The sequence below is a fragment of the Ailuropoda melanoleuca genome, chromosome 1 (genome assembly GCF_002007445.2).
Source record: "Ailuropoda melanoleuca isolate Jingjing chromosome 1, ASM200744v2, whole genome shotgun sequence".
NCBI classification, from domain to species: Eukaryota; Metazoa; Chordata; class Mammalia; order Carnivora; family Ursidae; genus Ailuropoda; species Ailuropoda melanoleuca.
In genome coordinates, this window is record NC_048218.1 from 198045273 (window position 1) to 198062841 (window position 17569).

A 17569-nucleotide genomic window follows, 5' to 3' on the forward strand; every position below is an offset into this window, starting at 1 on the left:
TTACGTTAATAAAATAGAGTCCTTACCCTTTAGAGATACTAAAGGATTTATGGAACACATAATCTCTGGGATTTGGTTTAAGATAACACGTTAGGAACTGGGGACAGGGATGGGGAGGGGGAAATAAATGAAACAAGACTGGCCATATTTTGAAAACTGTTGAATTGAAATGATGGGTACATAGCAGTTCATCATTCTCTTTTCTCTACTTTAGTATATTCTGAAAATATCTAGAGTAAAAAATTAAAACATAAAAGATATATGTATTTAAGGGGCGCCTGGGTGGCACAGCGGTTAAGCGTCTGCCTTCGGCTCAGGGCGTGATCCCGGCGCTATGGGATCGAAGCCCCACATCAGGCTCCTCCGCTATGAGCCTGCTTCTTCCTCTCCCACTCCCTGCTTGTGTTCCCTCTCTCACTGGCTGTCTCTATCTCTGTCAAATAAATAAATAAAATCTTAAAAAAAAAAAGATATATGTATTTAAAACTAAAAGCCAACACTAGGTGAAGAATTTTTAGTAACAGAACAGAAAAGCACCAAAAAAAAAAAAAAGATAAATCCTTCCAACTCTGTTGTTATTCAGTATAGTACTAGAATGTTCCTTCCTTTTCTATCCTCCGCCCCCTGCCCTCCTTTCCTCCTCCCAGATTTCCTGGGTTGCTGTGACTTTGAGGATTCCCTCTATACTCATTTATAATTTACCAAAACTTAGAAACAGATTTCAAACTGGAGCCTCACAACATATTCAATAAGTATTTTTTTTAATAATGGAGCACATTCGGCACTTTTTAAAAATCTTAAGTTTGTCATAAAAAAAATTGTTTTAAATATTATCTCCTCTACTTCATCCATTTAAAACACCGGTCTTTTGTATGCTTTACTACACATATACTGGGGGTGGGTAATCCAAAGGTTTTTGCTAACAAGCACAAGATCAAAAAATTGATGGCCACCATTTTGGACACCAAGACACCACTTAAAAGTTTTTAAGGAGGGGCCAAGGGTGAAAAGTGGTATAACAAGAAAAATAATTGAGCAAAAGTGCACAGGGACAGAAAAGATGGGGAGAAAGACTATGGTCAGAGAGAATCATTCACTAATTGACCAAGCATTCAATCAGAAGCAGGATGGAATGGGGAACCAACAGGAAGAGGATAGGAGCCTTCAAGAAAAAGGCTTGGTAATGAAGGTATTGTGAAGGGTGAAGAAGGGCTTGGGGCAATGCCAAAGACCCTGCCCTGGAGGAAAGAAGACGAGTGTGACTGACTGGCAGCCTATTCAGGTACAGATGTTGCTCGGACACTGGGAGAGAAAGAACTCAGATGTAGCAGGAAGGCGGAGGCAGCCGATATACACATGGAAGCCATCTTTGTAGATGTGACAGCTGAACCCAAGGGAGTGAGCTCTCTTTGGGAGAGACTGGGAAGACAGGTCAAATGGCTTAACCCACACCTCGGGGCACACTATATTTAGGAGGCAAAAACTGAACAAGTGGAAACCCAGGAACAGCTGCCTGAGAGATAGGGCGCACTCTTTCAAAGTGGTCCCAAGAGCGGGCAGTCACCAGCTCAAGAAACCACGGAGACCTTGGGGCAGGAGCGCTGGCAGAGGACACTACCTCACCGTAACCTTGACGAGGCGCATTCTGGTCAGGTGGTGCGGACTAGCGTCGGAGATCAGAAAAGTGATAATGAGGAGCATGGAGATGGCTAGGAATGGAGGGCCAAGGGCAGGGCCAGCTCGCTACAGCACAGACAATCCGGGTGCGGAGGACGCAACCTGCCTGGGGACGACGGTAGCAGGGAGCGAAAGACTCAAGATTCCACACAGTGCAGGCATTTTCCTTCGTTCCCAAACCTGCCTCGAAATGCTCTAGACCCAGGCTGACCCAAAAGAGCTGTATTCCTCCGGAGGTGGAGAGTTAAGCGTGGTCTTCCCCGGGGCGATATGGAGTTAGCCAAATTCGAGGACAGGTCTGGAGGCTCTGGGCGCAAGGGAACCGCCGGGAGCAGAAGCGCGGGCGGAGCAGGGGCTCTCCCTCAGAAGCAGAGGCGCGAGCTGGAGGTACGAGGTCCCCCCGAGGGCGCGCCCCTCGCGGAGCAGCAGCCCTGACAGTGCTCCTAGATCCCGGCCCTGGGCAGCAGCCACCCCTCCCTCTCCGCGCACTCACCGCTCCGACTGCGAATAGTTGCACCGACCCAGCAGGTTGAGCTTGCAGAGGTGCAGGTCTTCGCAGGGTCTCTGGCAGAACTTGCGACGGCAGACCCGGGCGCGGGTGGTGGCCACCACGGACCTGGTGACTCCTTCCCTGTCTCCGGTCTCCAACAGCACGAAGCGGTCGGGCCCAGCCGCCTCCAGCACCTCGCGGAGCTGCCCCTCGGAGAGCGCGATCTCTTTGAGCAGCGCGTCCAGGGCCATGCGGCCCCCGTGGGCGCACAGGATTTTGGTGATGAAGCAGCACACCTCCGGGTCCGCCATGGCGCACTGCGCTAACCCGCCGCGGCGCGGGACTCTGCTCCCGGGAGAATCGAAACTTACAGGAGTCCGGGGGCGAGCGCGGGCGGCGCTCGGCCAGGCACGCCCCGGGCCAGCGAGCGCGCGCTCCTTGCCGCCGTTAGCTGAATCCAGCGGTTTCGCTTTCCCGCTCGGCCCCGGGTCGAGAGGCCAGAACTCACCGACCCGATCCCCGTGCCAGACTGCAAGTCAGCCGCGACGGCAGCGGAATGGAAAGAAAGCGAACGGCGCTCGCAGATCTGCGGGCCACCGCCGCACCCGCCCGAACCCTCGGAAGCTTCTGGGCTCCGTGAGGGTGACGTTCCCCAGCTGGGTTCGACGAGGCTTCTTCCGAAAGAAGAGAAACTAAAACTGATCTGGAGCTCTGGTGGAGTTTTTATAAGCCAGCCCAAGTGACGAATGACGCGAGTCTTGGGAGCCCCCTTGAGGAGGTTTCTGTTCTCCACCCCACCCATTCCGGGAAAGCACAGACCCTAGCGAGCGCTCGTGCGGAGCTGGGCGCCCTACCTCCTCAATAATTGAATCTTGTCAGCGACTCCAAAGGGTTAGATACTATTATTCTCAATCTGTACTTGAGGAAGTAACTCGAGCAAACAGCCATCAAGGTGGAACCTGGATGCTACCCGAGGTTCCCCATATCTGGCCCCACGCCCCAGATGGTGGTCCACCCGGCCACAACCGAACCCAGCACCATGCCTTCTTAAAAACAGCGATGCTTGCTCTTCCTTTTTTTTTGTTGTTTTTTTGGGGGGGGGTTGTTTTGTTTTGTTTACCTTTTCAAAAGCTTTTAGAAGAAACACTTCTTGACACTTTCTTGCCTGCGATCGGTAACGGGTGCCGCAGGTACCACTTAATTCCCAACAGCAAATGATCGCAGGAGTGCTTAGACGTTTGCCAAGATCACAGGTGGGTTCCCCTCTTTAGATGTTTGGACAAGGCCTTACCCCTTGTGGAGACCCTCTAGGACCCCCAGGGTCGGTATAAAGACTATTTTGAGGTGAAAACATTCGAGCTACATAAAATGCATAAAGAAATGTTATCTGAAATTCTCTTATCTCAAAGTGGAGCCTCCTGACAGCTACCATTAACCCCTTCAAAGGGAGCTTCCTGCTAATTCAGTTGCCTAGTAGAGACAGACTGCCCATTCCATTAACATCAGAAAGCCCAAAAGAACCTTCTACACTCTCCCATTGAAGCCCCAAAATAAACTCTTTTGTTAAATTGAGGTATATAAACTTCGGCTATTCCAGGACTTTTCCACTACTGGGAGCTCCCCCCACCTCCCAAAGTGAAAATAAACCTTGTCTTTTCTCCTGTTAATCTGTCTGTTGTCAGTTAATTTGCAGATCTCCAACCACTGTATCCAAGTTGGAAGAGGGAAAAGGTTTCCTCCCAACACTCTCCCAAGTAAAATAAATGGGTCATTGATCAGATAGGGTTTTGTTTAAATGACACAACTTGATTGTCAACTTAGAAATTCTTCAGAATGGGAGTGCCTGGCTGGCTCAGTTGGAGGAGCATGGTCTCTCTCTCTCTCTTTTTAAGATTTTATTTAGTTGAGTCAGAGAGAGAGGGAGCACAAGCAGATCCTGAAGGAGCTAAAACTGGAGGCTCTCAGCTAAACATGTCTTCTTGCAGTTGGGCAGCAAGCCCTGACTCGACGGGGGCGTCTGAGTGACACACTGTGTCCGCTCTAGTCCACCCTGTACAATGCGTGGTTCTGTTTCTCCATCCATACTCAGGGAACAGCTCCCTCGGGGCTCTCAGGGGCCACTGACCCTGAAAGGAAACTTAGAAGAGGGAACTTCATGGTATGAACTCTAGCCTCTGTCACTACAATGGTCCTCATCATAGCTCTCCACCACTATCCATTTTAATTCTCCTCATCCTCAGCTCCCATCTTAGCTTCCCTGGGAGAGTACCCCAAGGCCTAGTGCCTAAGGGGTCCAAGGACCTTCTCAGGCCACGGTTACTGTTCTTGTCTTCATTCACAGTCACAGTTGGGCAAAAGAGTGCCAACTGACACCCAGAAAAGTCACCAGAATCCACACAGAGCCCTTTCTGTCCCCACCGTCTAACAGCTGCCCTAACTCCTCCTACTGATGGGGTCAATGACCTCTGATAAGGCAGGGATTCTTTATCTTACCTGCTAGTCTCTGACCATTAGGAGGCCAAAGCGCTTGGTAGTAACCATAACTTGTAGTCCAATGGGAACTTTGCTATGCCCCAGGTAAGAACGTGCCCCTTTTGGGGACCAAGACCTCTAACTCTGTAGAGCCCAGAGTTGCAGGGAAAAAGAAGCCCACTGGGTCACTGGAATGATGCTACCTGGGGCCACTCATGGATTCCACTTATTGTTTCCCAACCCATGGATTCTTTCTGTTGGGGACACAGCATCAAACTAAGTTGTCTGATTGAAGGCATACACCATGATGTCCTGGGGGAAACATCATCACTGCAGTGTATTGCCTCCATACTGAAGCTTCAACTCCATCTTTATTGGCCATTCCAATACTTGACCTATCCAGCAGCTTCTGGGTTGGTGAGGTATGTAATGTGATCAGTGGGCCCCAGGTTCATGGGCCCGCTCCCCAACCTTCTGTGCCACAAAGAGGGTCTTCTGGTCAGATGTGAAGCTTTGTGAAATCCCATGTGTGTAGACCAGGTGGTATTTAAGCCCCCAGAGAATGGTGTTATTGAGTCCCTGCAGTCAGGAGAAAGGCAACCACATACCTGGAATGAGTGTCTGTTCCTGTGAGAGCTGACCCTTCCAGGAGAAAAGAGGCCCAGTGTAGTCAGCAGGTCACCAAGTATCCCCTTGGTCTCCTGAAGGAATACAGCTTTGCATTGGTCTTTATGGCTGTGAGATTAGATATTCAGTAGGAGCAGTAGCTATATTTTAGCAAATGACCATCCATGCTGTTAGGTTTTTGTCTCCCCTCCATCTCTACCACCATAGTTTCTTCGTTCAGGTACCCATATGCAACAGTGAAGGTAGAGGGGGCTCTGACAAAGGTTGCCTAGGTTAATTGGTCAAGTTATTTTGTCTAGTTGGCACATCTTTTGTAATAGATACTTACTCATGGGCCTTAACGTGATACAAATGACACCCCATTTGTGTCCACTCCTATATGTTCATCCACATACTTCTATTCCATATTTTCTTGTCTCCTATTTTCCAGTGTCTTTCTTTCTGATGCTCCACCCACCAGCCACATCTCTGCTCATGAGCACACAGATGTTCTAACTTTGGGCCATTCTGCTTCCAAACTAAGTGGATGACCAGGTGCACATCTCAAAGCTCTTCCAACTGGCAAGATTTTCCTCCACCACTGTTTTTCAAGACCTCCCCCCAAGTGAGACTATACTACAGCCACCATTTTCAGCTTGCACTGCATCCTGAGATGTTCATTCATAACCCTCAGCTTGGGCTTTTCCTTCCTCCTTACTGGTTATGTGGGACCTCCTCATATGACCATAGGTGTAAGCTAGGACAGGGGTGCGGGGACAAGCACAGTGAGTGACATGGACATGTGGGCTATGAGCACTATGGACTCTTGCATCTTGCCTGCACCCTCTGGTCCTGCTTGCGCTCAGTCCCAGAGATACCAGTGTCATCTTATGATGGCTTTAATGCTAGGCCTCCCTGACTTTATGACTTGATGTGTCCTATTGGACACATCCTATTCCAGGGCCCAGTGCCAAGCTAGGAGCTGCTTTTCTGAAGGGGTGTAATTCTTCACCACAGTTGGCATGAGCTTGTTCCATAATCCCAGGGATCTACATTGTGATTCTTCTACTGGGACTTGCATTAAATGCCACATTTATTCCATTGCTGACTCCCCCAACACTAGAGGCTCTGCTAGATTACACAACTCAAATGGAAGCGCTATTTGTATCACAGCCTGGACCTACTGTGAAGCTACCCCTGCTCTGGGTCCACTCACAGCCAACAGCTTTTCATGGAACCCAGTACTTGGGCAGCAGGATTGTTCTTAGGTGTGGAATGTGTTTCCTCAAGAATCCAAAGATTCCTAACAAGCTTTGGGCTTCCTTCTTTCCAGTAAGGGATAGGAGATGCAACAACTTGTCTTTTACTTAGAAGGAAATGTCCCAGCATGCTGCTGACCATCAGACTTCTAGAATCTTTGGTGAAGTGGCAGGTCACCAAATCTTTGTAGGATCATCCTGCCCAAGCAGCACATTATCATCCATGTAATGGGTCAATGTGATGTTACGTGGGAAGTCCGAATGCTCTAGTTCTCTTCAGACTGTATCACGACAGCAGACTGAAGAGTGAACATAGCCCTGTGGCAAACGGTAAATGCTTGTTATCCATTCTGTGGGAATATGAACTATTTCTCTTTTTTAGAATTTTTACTTATTTATTTATTTGAGAGAGGGAGAGCACTCGTGAGCAGAGGGAGGGGCAGAAGGAGAAAGAGAATCCTGGAGCAGACTCCACAAAGAGTGCGGAGCCCCACATGGAGCTCAATCTCATGACCCTGAGATCATAATCTGAGCTGAAACCAGGAGTTAGAAGCTTAACTGACTGAGCCACCCTGGGAATATGAGCTACGTCTGATCCTCTTTCCTGAATGGGATGTGAAGAATGCATTTGCCAAATCAGTGGCCACAAACCACATACCTGAGGCTGCAGAGCTCTGCTCCAGTTGAGACATCATGTCTGGCACAGCTGGTATTGACCGATATTACTTCCTCCCAGTAGTCTGTGGTCATTCTCTAGGTCCATCCAGTGGCTGCAGGGTCAACGCTGGCCAGTTAAACAGAGATAGCAACATTTCTTCATCTTTGCAATATCTTAGAGTGCCACTAATCTCTGCCCCCCCACTCCTGGAATGCAATGCTATTTTATGGATACAATATTGGCCTGGGGGGAACAGGTGTGGCGTCAGCTGCTTCCACTTGGCCTTCTCTACTGTGATAACCCGTATGCTACAGGACAAGGAAGTAATGTGAGGGTTAGTCCAACTTCCAGGAATGTCAGTCGCAACTACACATTTAGGGATGAGGGAAATGACAACCAGTGAGTCCATAGACCCAGAAGACTCACCATGAGTTGGTTCTTTTCGGGAATCCATTTGCCCTCATTCTAACAAGGGGGCATTCAGGTCTCAGGGTATCAATTGACCTATGACCTTGTACACAACAGTCATCCAAATGTCTGGTATGGCCAGAGTGACTCTATCTTTGGCCCGCCATCTTAACTATGTCAGTTCAATGGCCAGTCCAGCACCACTTATTCCTAACCCCTTATAAAATGAGGTACATTTCTGTGATCACGTCCTGCAGGGAGAGCACTAGGAAATCTGTCACAGTCCCCAGCTCACTAACAGAGATACAAGCATTGGTTACATAGTATTCTCCTCCTGAAGTACAGAGATGCCAGGAGGATAATTACTGTTCGTAATTAATCATGTTAATGTATACATTTTGATCTTACTGCTATGCTCTCTCTCACATCCCCTCTCTTTATAAAATCCATGAATTAAATCTTAACTTTGCAGAGAATAGCTGCTTAGCCTCGGATCATCACCAGCCCGACCCCCTGTCCATAAGTCACCCAGAATAAAACTCTGTGTGAACTATATGGAGTTGGCTCCTTCATGTTTTGGTCTCAAAGTGCCTTCCCAGTTTGGAGGATACTCTAAGGTTCCTCCACCTTCTCACATTCCCTTTCCCCAGTGTTCTGTCATCCATATACATGTTGAGATCTCTTTGGGGAAGGATTGGAGCAACTATTACAGTTCATTCTTGCCATAGTGTTAGATCCTTCTCCCTGGGGACCTGGCCACATTTTTGGTCCCTGGTTTCTGTCTGAACACAGGTTCAGGAACGGAAACTGGGCAAGGAATTGTGAACTTTTATTGGGGTGACTGTCTTCCTCACTGTCCTGCTTATTAATCCTGTTCTTTTTGGATAATACATGGGAAGCAGTATTTCGCTGGCTACCCATCTACTTTCGTCCTAGGGAAATTCTGTTCTGTTCAAAACCTCTGAAACTTGCCACTGGTCGGGACCACTGGCTGCTACTCTGAATTTACAAACCCCTGGCTTCTGTAGTTAAGGGCCATCATGTGGGCTATATTACATCAGGGTCCTATCATCCCCATCACTATCAGTGAGCCAAGTCCTAGGACAGCCCCTCCTTCCATCAGTTATGTCCTACGGGGAAAGCACCACCGAGCTTCTTAGTGATGTCAGTGTCCCTCTCACCAGTGCACTCCTGATAGCCCTGATAAATGGGATTCCTCTGAGCCTAGTCCCTGGGTGGGTCTTCTGCTGGCCTAACATAACGGATCCACTTTTCTGAATCTTTTTTTTTTTTTAAATAATCTTTACACCCAACGTGGGGCTCTAACAACACTCAGATCAAGAGTCGCATCCTCCACCAACTGAGCCAGCCAGGTGTCCCCTCCCCCTTTTTTTTACTCTTTTAATCATTTCATCTACTGTACCCCCAAAAAATTTAGGCATCTCAACATCACTTTTCATGGGCTATCATTCCCTCCCCTCCACCAAGCTCATAAGCACTCTCTCTCTTAAAAAAAAAAAAAAAAAAAAGATAGCTCATTTTATTTTTTTTAAGGTTTATTTATGTATCTATTTAGAGTGTGAGTGGGTAGAGAGGGTGAGGGAGAGAGAATCTCCAGCAGACTCCACGTTGAGCACAGAGCCCAATACTGGGCTTGATCCCAGGAACCTGAGCAGAAGCCAAGAGTTGGATGCTCTACCAACTGAGAGTGCCCCTAGATAGCTCATTTTAGAGGACTGACAGGAAAGGAGAAGAGAGAAGTGGAGAGGGACAGGGGACAGGGGGAAGGGGTGAGAAATTATTCAGGTAGCCAGAGAGAGAGATTTTTTGTTTGTTTGTTTGCTTGTTTATTGCTGTTGTTTTAGTGGACGATCTGGGTAAATGTGAACATTTCAAAGGAATAAATCTGGGGAGAGTGCAAAGCTGCAGTTGCTGGGGCGTGTTAGTGTGATACCAGGCTACATGAAAACTGAACCACCAATCAGAAAGGGAAGCAAAATATGCACCCGGCAGTGGTGAGTCAGCTACGCTAAGTCATAGAAATTAAAAGTACATAAACATCAGAGGGTTGAGTCAGATGGAATGTCCAAAGTCCATGGCAAACAGATGTTCTCTAGGACATGTTGGAAGTCAAGGGAGGCAGTAGTCACCAGACAGGGGAGGGCAAAGGTATGGAGCAAGCAGAGGGGATTTACCTGAACTGGGAAGGGATGGGGCTTTAGGTAGGTGCAGGCGGACAGGTCAACCTGAGCGTGAGAAGGACCATTTTCCTCCGTGAGGATGAATTTACAGTTCCTGCTTTGGTGGTATTCAAATGAGGAACTTCAGGCTGCAAACCTTCACCTGGTGAGGCTAGTCTGAAAGCAGATGCAGTAGGCGGTAGTAATCCAGAGGTGGGGCTGATTTGGTGACAGTGGCCCCATGTAGTAGGCTGACTCCTCCTGCATTTGCACCCGTATGTAGTCCCCTCCCACACTAAACAGGACTGATCTGTGTAATCAACAGGATATTACAGAAATGACAGTCTGAGTTCCAAGGGTACTTCACAAAAAACATTGTGACCTCCTCCTTGTTCGTGCTTCCATCACTCCCTCTGGGGAAGCCAGTCGTGATGTTGTATGGACCATCAAGCAGCCCTATGGAGAGGTCCATGCAGCAGGTAACGAAGGCCTCCCACCAACAACCAGCACCAACTTGCCAGGCTGGCGGGTGAACCCCTTGGAATGGAATCCGTCAGCTCCGGGCAAGATGTCCAGTGAGTACAGTCCCAGCTGACAGTTTGACTTCAACCTCAGGAAAATCTCTGAGCCAGAACCACACAGCTGAGCTGCTTGGCAGAAGCCATGTGTGATAAGAATACTGACTATAGGGGCACCTGGGTGGCTCAGTCCATTGAGCCTCTGACTCTTGGTTTCAGCTCAGGTCATGATCTCAGGGTTGTGAGATCGAGCCCGACATTGGGCTCTGCACTCAGTGGGGAGTCTGCTTCTCTCCCTTTCTCCCGCTTTCTCTCTCTCCCTCTACCCTCCCCCTGCTCGCTCTAATATAAATAAATAAATCTTTAAAAAAAAAGAATATTGATTGTAAAGCTGTTCAGTTTGGGGGTGAGCTATTATGCAGCAATGGATAATTAATATAATATACACAAACACATGCTGTAACAAAGGTCCTAAACACAAAGTGATGTGGACAGTTTAAGGAAACGGGTCCAGAGGAGAACTAAAACCATGGATTAAGTGAAGAGAGCAGATGAGAGGGACTGGGAACTAGAACCGCTTACCAAGTTGTGTGTGGCTAGAGAGAGAGAACAGGGAACCTGAGGTTTCTGAGACCCATGTACGGAAGGTCAAGGCAGGACTGTGCATGGCAGGCAAAGAGAGGCCCAGCACCAGGCTGCATCCGGGTGGGTATTCATAGCTTGGGCTTCTTCCTCGACTACTATTCCACCTGGGATGGAACACGATTTAGGCTATGCCCTGAACCCCAAGGCACTAGGTGACAAGACAACCAGGTTCTAAGCATTTACTACGTGTTATGTGCTTGAAATAATATGAAGGCTTAAACACACATGGCATGTCCATACAATGGAATATTATTCAGCTGTCAGAAGGAATGAAGTATTAGTGTATGATATCACATGGATGAGCCTTAGAAACATGCTACATGAAAGGGGCGCCTGGCTGGCTTAGTTGGTAGAGCATGTGACTCTTGATCTCAGGGTCATGAGTTCAGGCCCCACATTGGATGTAGAATTTAAAAATAAAAATTAAAAAAAAAAAACATGCTAAGTGAAAGAAGCCACACATAAAGGACTACATGCTGCATGACTCCATTTTATGAAATGTCCAGAATAGGCAAATCCATACAGACAGAAAATAATCAATGGTTGTCAGGGACTAGGAGAGAAAAGGGGAATGGAGAGTGACTGTTAATGGGTAAAGGTTTCTTTTCAGGGTGATGAAAATGTTCTAAAATTAGATAATGGAGGGCACGTAGGTGGCTCAGTCGGTTAAGCATCTACCTTCAGCTCAGGTCATGATCCTGGAGTCCCGGGATAGAGTCCCACATCGGGCTCCCTGCTCAGTGGGCAGTCTGCTTCTCCTTCTCCCTCGGTTCCTCCACTGCTCATGCTCTCTTGCTCGCTCATTCTCTGTCTCAAATAAATAAGTAAAATCTTTTAAAAAATAAAATAACGTAAGATAATGATGATGTACAATTTTATGAATATACTAAAAAAACACTAAATTGTGTATTTTAAAATAGTGAATTTCATCACATGCAAATTATATCTCAATAAAAAAATATGAAGATTGAAGCATATATAAAGGCATTTACAGTGCACCTCACACTATTCTCTCTCTTTTTTTTTTTTTTTAAAAGAGGCAGGGAGGGTCAGAGAGAGAATCCCAAGCAAGCTTCACGCACTGGCACACCCAGCACAACCGATACAGGGCTCAATCCACAGCCCTAAGATCATAACCTGAGCCAAAATCTAGAGCTGGATGTTTTAACCAACAGAGCCACCAAGGCACTCATGACCCAGCACTATTCTAAATGCTTTCTATATATAATTCATTTAACCTTCATAACCGATGAACCTAGGAGGGAGAAACTATTATCATTTTCTTTTTACAGGTGAGAAACTGAAGTCCAAAGAGGTTAAGTTACCTGCCCAGGTCACACAGCTAAAGCAAGTGACAGAACCAAGAACTGAACCCAAGTAGTCTGCCTCCTGAGGTTACACACGTATCCACTACGTTATACTGCCTTTTGCTTATAAACGATCTCAGGTGAGTCTTGAGCAAATCTGTGAGGTGGATTTTATTTCCTTTATTTACAGAGGAATAAACCTAAAACACATAGAGGTTCAGTAACCTGCTCAAGGTCACATAGGTAGGAAACAGGGGAGGCAGAGTTTAAATCCAGGTTCTGCTGACTCAAAACCACACAAACCAAAGAAAGAAAGAAAGGGCACCCAATCCTATGTTACCTTCAGCTCTTGTTTTTGGCTGCCTTCAGCGGTAGGGGATTAACTGAAAGGGATCTTCCCAGGATTCTTCACCTCAGCAGCGGGCTGACACAGTCCCTTCTCTCAGGGCTCAATGGATCCCAACCCCTCGTATTTTTCCTGTTTACATTTTATTATGTTTATATTGCTTTCTAATTTGCCATTATCTCTCCACCAAATAAATAATTACATTAGCAATCAGAGGTTGACAATTATTTTTCTCAGTAATCTCATATAGATAAAGCCATTTAGTTTTAATGGGTATAAATGCACGTTACCTTGCATGTTGGAATAAATATGGACTCCTGTGTCTCTAACTCATACCAGTTAAAAATTTGTTCACACAGAAGAATTTGGGAGTTTTCAAACAGATGTCTCTTTTAAAATTTAGATTAGCAGACTAATGGGTGGCTCAGTGAGTTAAGTGCCCGAGTCCTGATTTCAGCTCAGGTCATGATTTCAGGGTCATGGGATGGAGCCCCACATGGGGCTCTGCACTCAGTACAGAGTCTGCTTGTTCCTCTCCCTCTGCACCCCCACCCCCCGCATGCTCTTTCCCTCTCAAATAAATAAATAAGTGTTTTTAAAAATAAAAAAAATAAAATTTGATTATGGAAATGTTCTATATAAAAATAGAATGGTAAATAAACACATACTCATCACCTAATTTCAACAATTACTACCCACAGATTTCCTATTATCTAGTTCTCCAATTTATCAGCAGCTCAGCCATGACTATATTACCTGTTAGTACTGGTTAAATCACTTTTTTTTTTTTTGTAAGTAGGCTCTATCCCCAACATGGGGCTTAAACTCACAACCCTGAAATCAAGAGTCTCACACTCCAATGACCGAGCCAACTAGACATCCCTAACTCACATTTTAAAAAGGAAAATGTTAAAAGGTGTCATTTCTTGGTTTTAAATTTATAGATAACTTATTTTCTTCATTTTAATTCTCAATATGTTCCAAAATTTCCATGATGAGTATGGAGCACTTTTGTATAAGAAAAAATAAGTTATTTTAAAATAATTGAAAAACATATTTCTTTAAAGAGTATATTTTCAAATGCATAATCCAAGAGTCATCTTGCTCTTGCTTAGAGCAGTCAAACAAGGTCCTTTCCCCATAAGCCCAGATCACCTAGTGAAGGGAGTGGAATAAAATTTGGGTTTCTTTTTTTAAGATTTTATTTTTAAGTAATCTCTACACCCAACATGGGGCTCAAACTCACAACCCCAAGATTGAATCAGCATGCACCACTGACTGAGCCAGCCAGGCGCCCCTAAAGTTTGGTTTTTAAAATATTCTTTTTGATGGTAAAGTAGACTATTCATGAAATTAGTGAACAAAAGACAACAAAACTAATAGCACTCAGTAGAGCTGATGACTATTCAGAGTCTTTATGGTTCTGTAACAGAAATGCTGAGGGTTCTTCTTTTATACCATTTGATTTTTAACAATTTATCTCTCCAACTTTTTATTTATTTCTATTTATTTATGTATTTTAAAGTAGGCTCCATGTCCAGTGTGGAGCCCAATGCAGGGTGCTCTCTCTCTTTCGCTCCAAAATAAATAAATAAATCTTCTTTAAAAACCCATAGATCTGGCAAGGTTCAATTTATGTATCATAAAATCTACCTGTTTAGTGCGTACAATTAATCATTTTTTAGTAAATTTACATAGTCACACAACCACCATCACAGTCTGGGTTATTTTGTTAGTCTCTCAGAAACTTCTGTTCTATTGCAACTGCAATAAAGTTGCCAGTTCCAACTCTGCCTCTTACCCATGCAATCAGCTTTTGTGTGTCTATCTTATCGTAGGTTTCGTAACACCTTAAATTCAGCTGTAGTTGGGAATAATAGCTTCTTCTCAAGTACACTCAATAGGCCATATTCTTCCCTTCATAATTACAGCTACAGTTCAAACAGCCTCGACAGGAATTCAGAGGCTAAAAGAAGTATCCCAAACTACTGGAAATCAGAGATCATTTTAACAGATTGAGCAAGATCTACAGGGTTGTTCATACCATGACTGGCAATACTGCCCTTAAACCCTGGTGAGAGAAGCCTGCTGTGAGCTATGCGTTCTGCCTGCAGCTACACCGGGGGTGAAGAGGTCATGGAGCCAAGGTGCTCTTGCAGCTGAGGGCTAGGGCTGGCTCTCTCCACGCTGCCATCTCCAGCAACAGAATTCTGGGAAGTCTGAGAATTCTAAACTGCAACCTGACCTTCTTCATGATGGTATATTTGTCAAGATAGGAGGATAAAAACATTTTACCTAACAGTTTGCTAGACTGACTTAAAATTTTTCAATATTTCAAAATATGGTATGTGGAAATCTGTGTGACTTCATTTACATGAAATGTTCAGAATAGATCAATCCATTGAGAGAGAAAATAGATTAGTGGTTGCCGGAGGCTAAAGGGTGGAGGGAAATGATGAATGACTGCTGATGGATGTGGGGTTTCTTTTTGGGATGATGTATGTTTTCTGGAATCTCATGGTGGTGATGGATGCACAACTCTGTGAATACAGGTTCTCCTGCTATCTGAAACGTAGAGTGTTCCTGTGAAACCTTTCATAAGCTAAAATGTCCTAAAGCAAAGAAGCAATTACTATTGGGGTGCCTGGGGGGTTCAGTCGGTTGAGCAACCAACTCTTGATTTTGGCTCAGGTCTTGATCTCAGGGTCATGGGATTGAGCCCTGCATCAAGCTCTGAGCTCAGCACGGAATCTGCTTGCATTTCCCTCCCGCTGCCCCTCCCCCTGCTTGGGCACACACACTCTCTCCCTCTAAAATAAATAAATAAATCTTAAAAAAGAAGAAGCAGCAACAGCAGCAGCAGCAATTACTATTAATTTATATGGGAAAATTTTTGAGTTCTCCCAAATTCAAAAAATCACCTCTCTTAGGCTTTTCTGATACCTTAGGACACATCTTGCTAACAGATGCACAGAATAAATCTAGATAAAGCAGGGAGGCTCACAGACACAATTTAAAGCTCAGGTGGCTTGTTGCTGGGATGCTGAGTGTGGTTCCCAGTAAAGGAGCTTGGCAGCGCCACTCTTGCGGCTGAGGTGCGAGCTGCCCCTCTTGATGTGAAACAAATGCTGCATGCTATTTTCCCTTTTCTTTGTAAAAGCGAAAACCCTCTTCAGATTTCTTCCAGTTAGCAAAAGCAGCTACTACTGCAGGTTTTCCATAAAAGCGAAGTGGCAAAACATGAACTTTCAAAAAGCAGGGGATACTTGTACTAAAAATCAGTGAATTATATGGTTTAAAAGGATGAGTTTAATATTTGTATGATTTTGGAATAAAGCAATTACAAAAATATGTCGACTTCTGGAAGAAGAGCTAAAAAATAATTTTGCTTTAAATTCAACCAAGAGTAGAGATGTTTCTAATATTTGGAACCAAAAGAAATATAAGTATAGTGCTGGTGAATTTGTGCATTTCTTGTCTATGCATGTTCCCATCTCTGAATATAAGGACATCTTCGAGTATACAAAAGTGTATATATCAGTGAATTAAGGTATGTAGTCATTTACTTATTTCTCCAAGTGATGGGTGGTAGTGGCAAGGGCTGGAGATTAGGAGGATGCGAAAGAATTCTAGGAAACCATCCGTAGCCTTTATGAGCTTATGGTATACATGAGTCTCTATAGGGCTAGTTGTATAGAGTGGTATGTAATGTAATTCAACTATGCCACAACTACCTATACACTTGGAAGAATACTCCAGATGTTGGTTCCTTAGTCTGCTAATCCTCAGGGTGAAAGTCGGGATGCAAGAGCCGACAGACCCCACAGTTTAGACATATTGCTCACAGCTGCCTCTAGCCAGAGTCATGTAGTCCTTAGTTACTGTTAAAGAAACCTGTAAAAATGCCTCAGGAAATAATATAAAGTTGCCTCCCAAAAAGTCTGTGGGATGCTGAGATAACAAACATAATGTGCCATGTATGCAAGAAAAAAAAATAATTTGCAGCTTAGCGATAGTTACACGATGTAGAACTTTGTACTCTAGAGATGACATCACCAAAGCAAACTGCTCAGAATGTTTTGCAGTTCCAAGCCCCTAAAGCAGAACGACCACCTCGCTACAATCACACTGAAACCAGACTGGGAGACGCCAGAGGGGATAAGATGATCAAGAAAGGAAATATTGGGGCGCCTGGGTGGCACAGCGGTTAAGCGTCTGCCTTTGGCTCAGGGCGTGATCCCAGCGTTCTGGGATCGAGTCCCACATCAGGCTCCTCCGGCTATGAGCCTGCTTCTTCCTCTCCCACTACCTGCTTGTGTTCCCTCTCTCGCTGGCTGTCTCTTTCTCTGTCAAATAAATAAATAAAATCTTAAAAAAAAAAAAAGAAAGAAAGAAAGGAAATATTATAACTGACTTAATCCGTAATCAATCAGCATGACCCAAGGCCCTGAGACCCTTACCCTGAATTCTCACCCTTTAAAAACTCTGCTTGTAAGGCACTGTGGAGTTTGGGACTTTTGAGCATAATTCCCTCCTTCTCCTGGGTGGCGACACATCAGTAAATAGCCTTTCTTCCCCGCAAAAGCTTCGTGTCATTTGTTACTGGCGTGCTGTCCATCGGGTGGACGAACTCTCCTTCGGTTCGGTTACAAAGGTTGGACTGCACGTTCTTTAAGATTCCTTCCAGCTCTAACATTCCCCAATGCGGTGATTTCATCCTCCCGCAGCCGTATTAACTCGGTTCAGGAGTAAAGTAGGTAAATTAAGTCGTTCAATCAACATATATGTATTACAGTTCCTTATTATGTTTATCTATGTAGATAAGACATTGTATTTGGGTGAACTCCCACCTATAAGCGCCGACTCCTCGGTTCAGCTATTCTCTTTGCAAGCTTCCCTGAGACCCGACGCCCAAGATCACGTGCCAGTCAGCGCCCTGGGTTGCTATGGAGCCCAACACGGTCCAAATCGGAAGTGGTCCCTCAACATGACTTTCCCAGGAA

At 45.4% G+C, this 17569-nt stretch overlaps 1 protein-coding gene and 1 long non-coding RNA gene across 6 annotated transcripts in view; both read right to left on the reverse strand.

Annotated features, from left to right (window-relative positions):
- Nucleotides 1-2516, reverse strand: part of ZC3HAV1 (zinc finger CCCH-type containing, antiviral 1) — a 61865-nt gene extending 59349 nt beyond the window's left edge. For all 4 annotated transcript variants that reach the window (XR_004618876.1, XM_034637782.1, XM_034637777.1 and 1 more), the window contains exon 1: nucleotides 2171-2516. Coding sequence is in view for 3 of the 4 variants with exons in the window: in XM_034637782.1 (XP_034493673.1) it covers nucleotides 2171-2478 (308 nt within the window). In the remaining variant the exon portion in view is untranslated. The remainder of the gene's footprint in view (nucleotides 1-2170) is intronic.
- Nucleotides 2517-5268: 2752 nt separating this feature from the next.
- Nucleotides 5269-17475, reverse strand: LOC117795095. Of its 2 annotated transcripts, none has more exons than XR_004618886.1 (3): nucleotides 17417-17475; nucleotides 7163-7288; nucleotides 5269-5340 (listed from the first exon to the last, which is right to left on the reverse strand). It is a non-coding gene; the product is annotated as an uncharacterized LOC117795095 (long non-coding RNA). The 2 variants fall into 2 exon arrangements; XR_004618887.1 differs by lacking the exon at nucleotides 17417-17475 and adding an exon at nucleotides 11592-11646.
- Nucleotides 17476-17569: the final 94 nt, after the last annotated feature.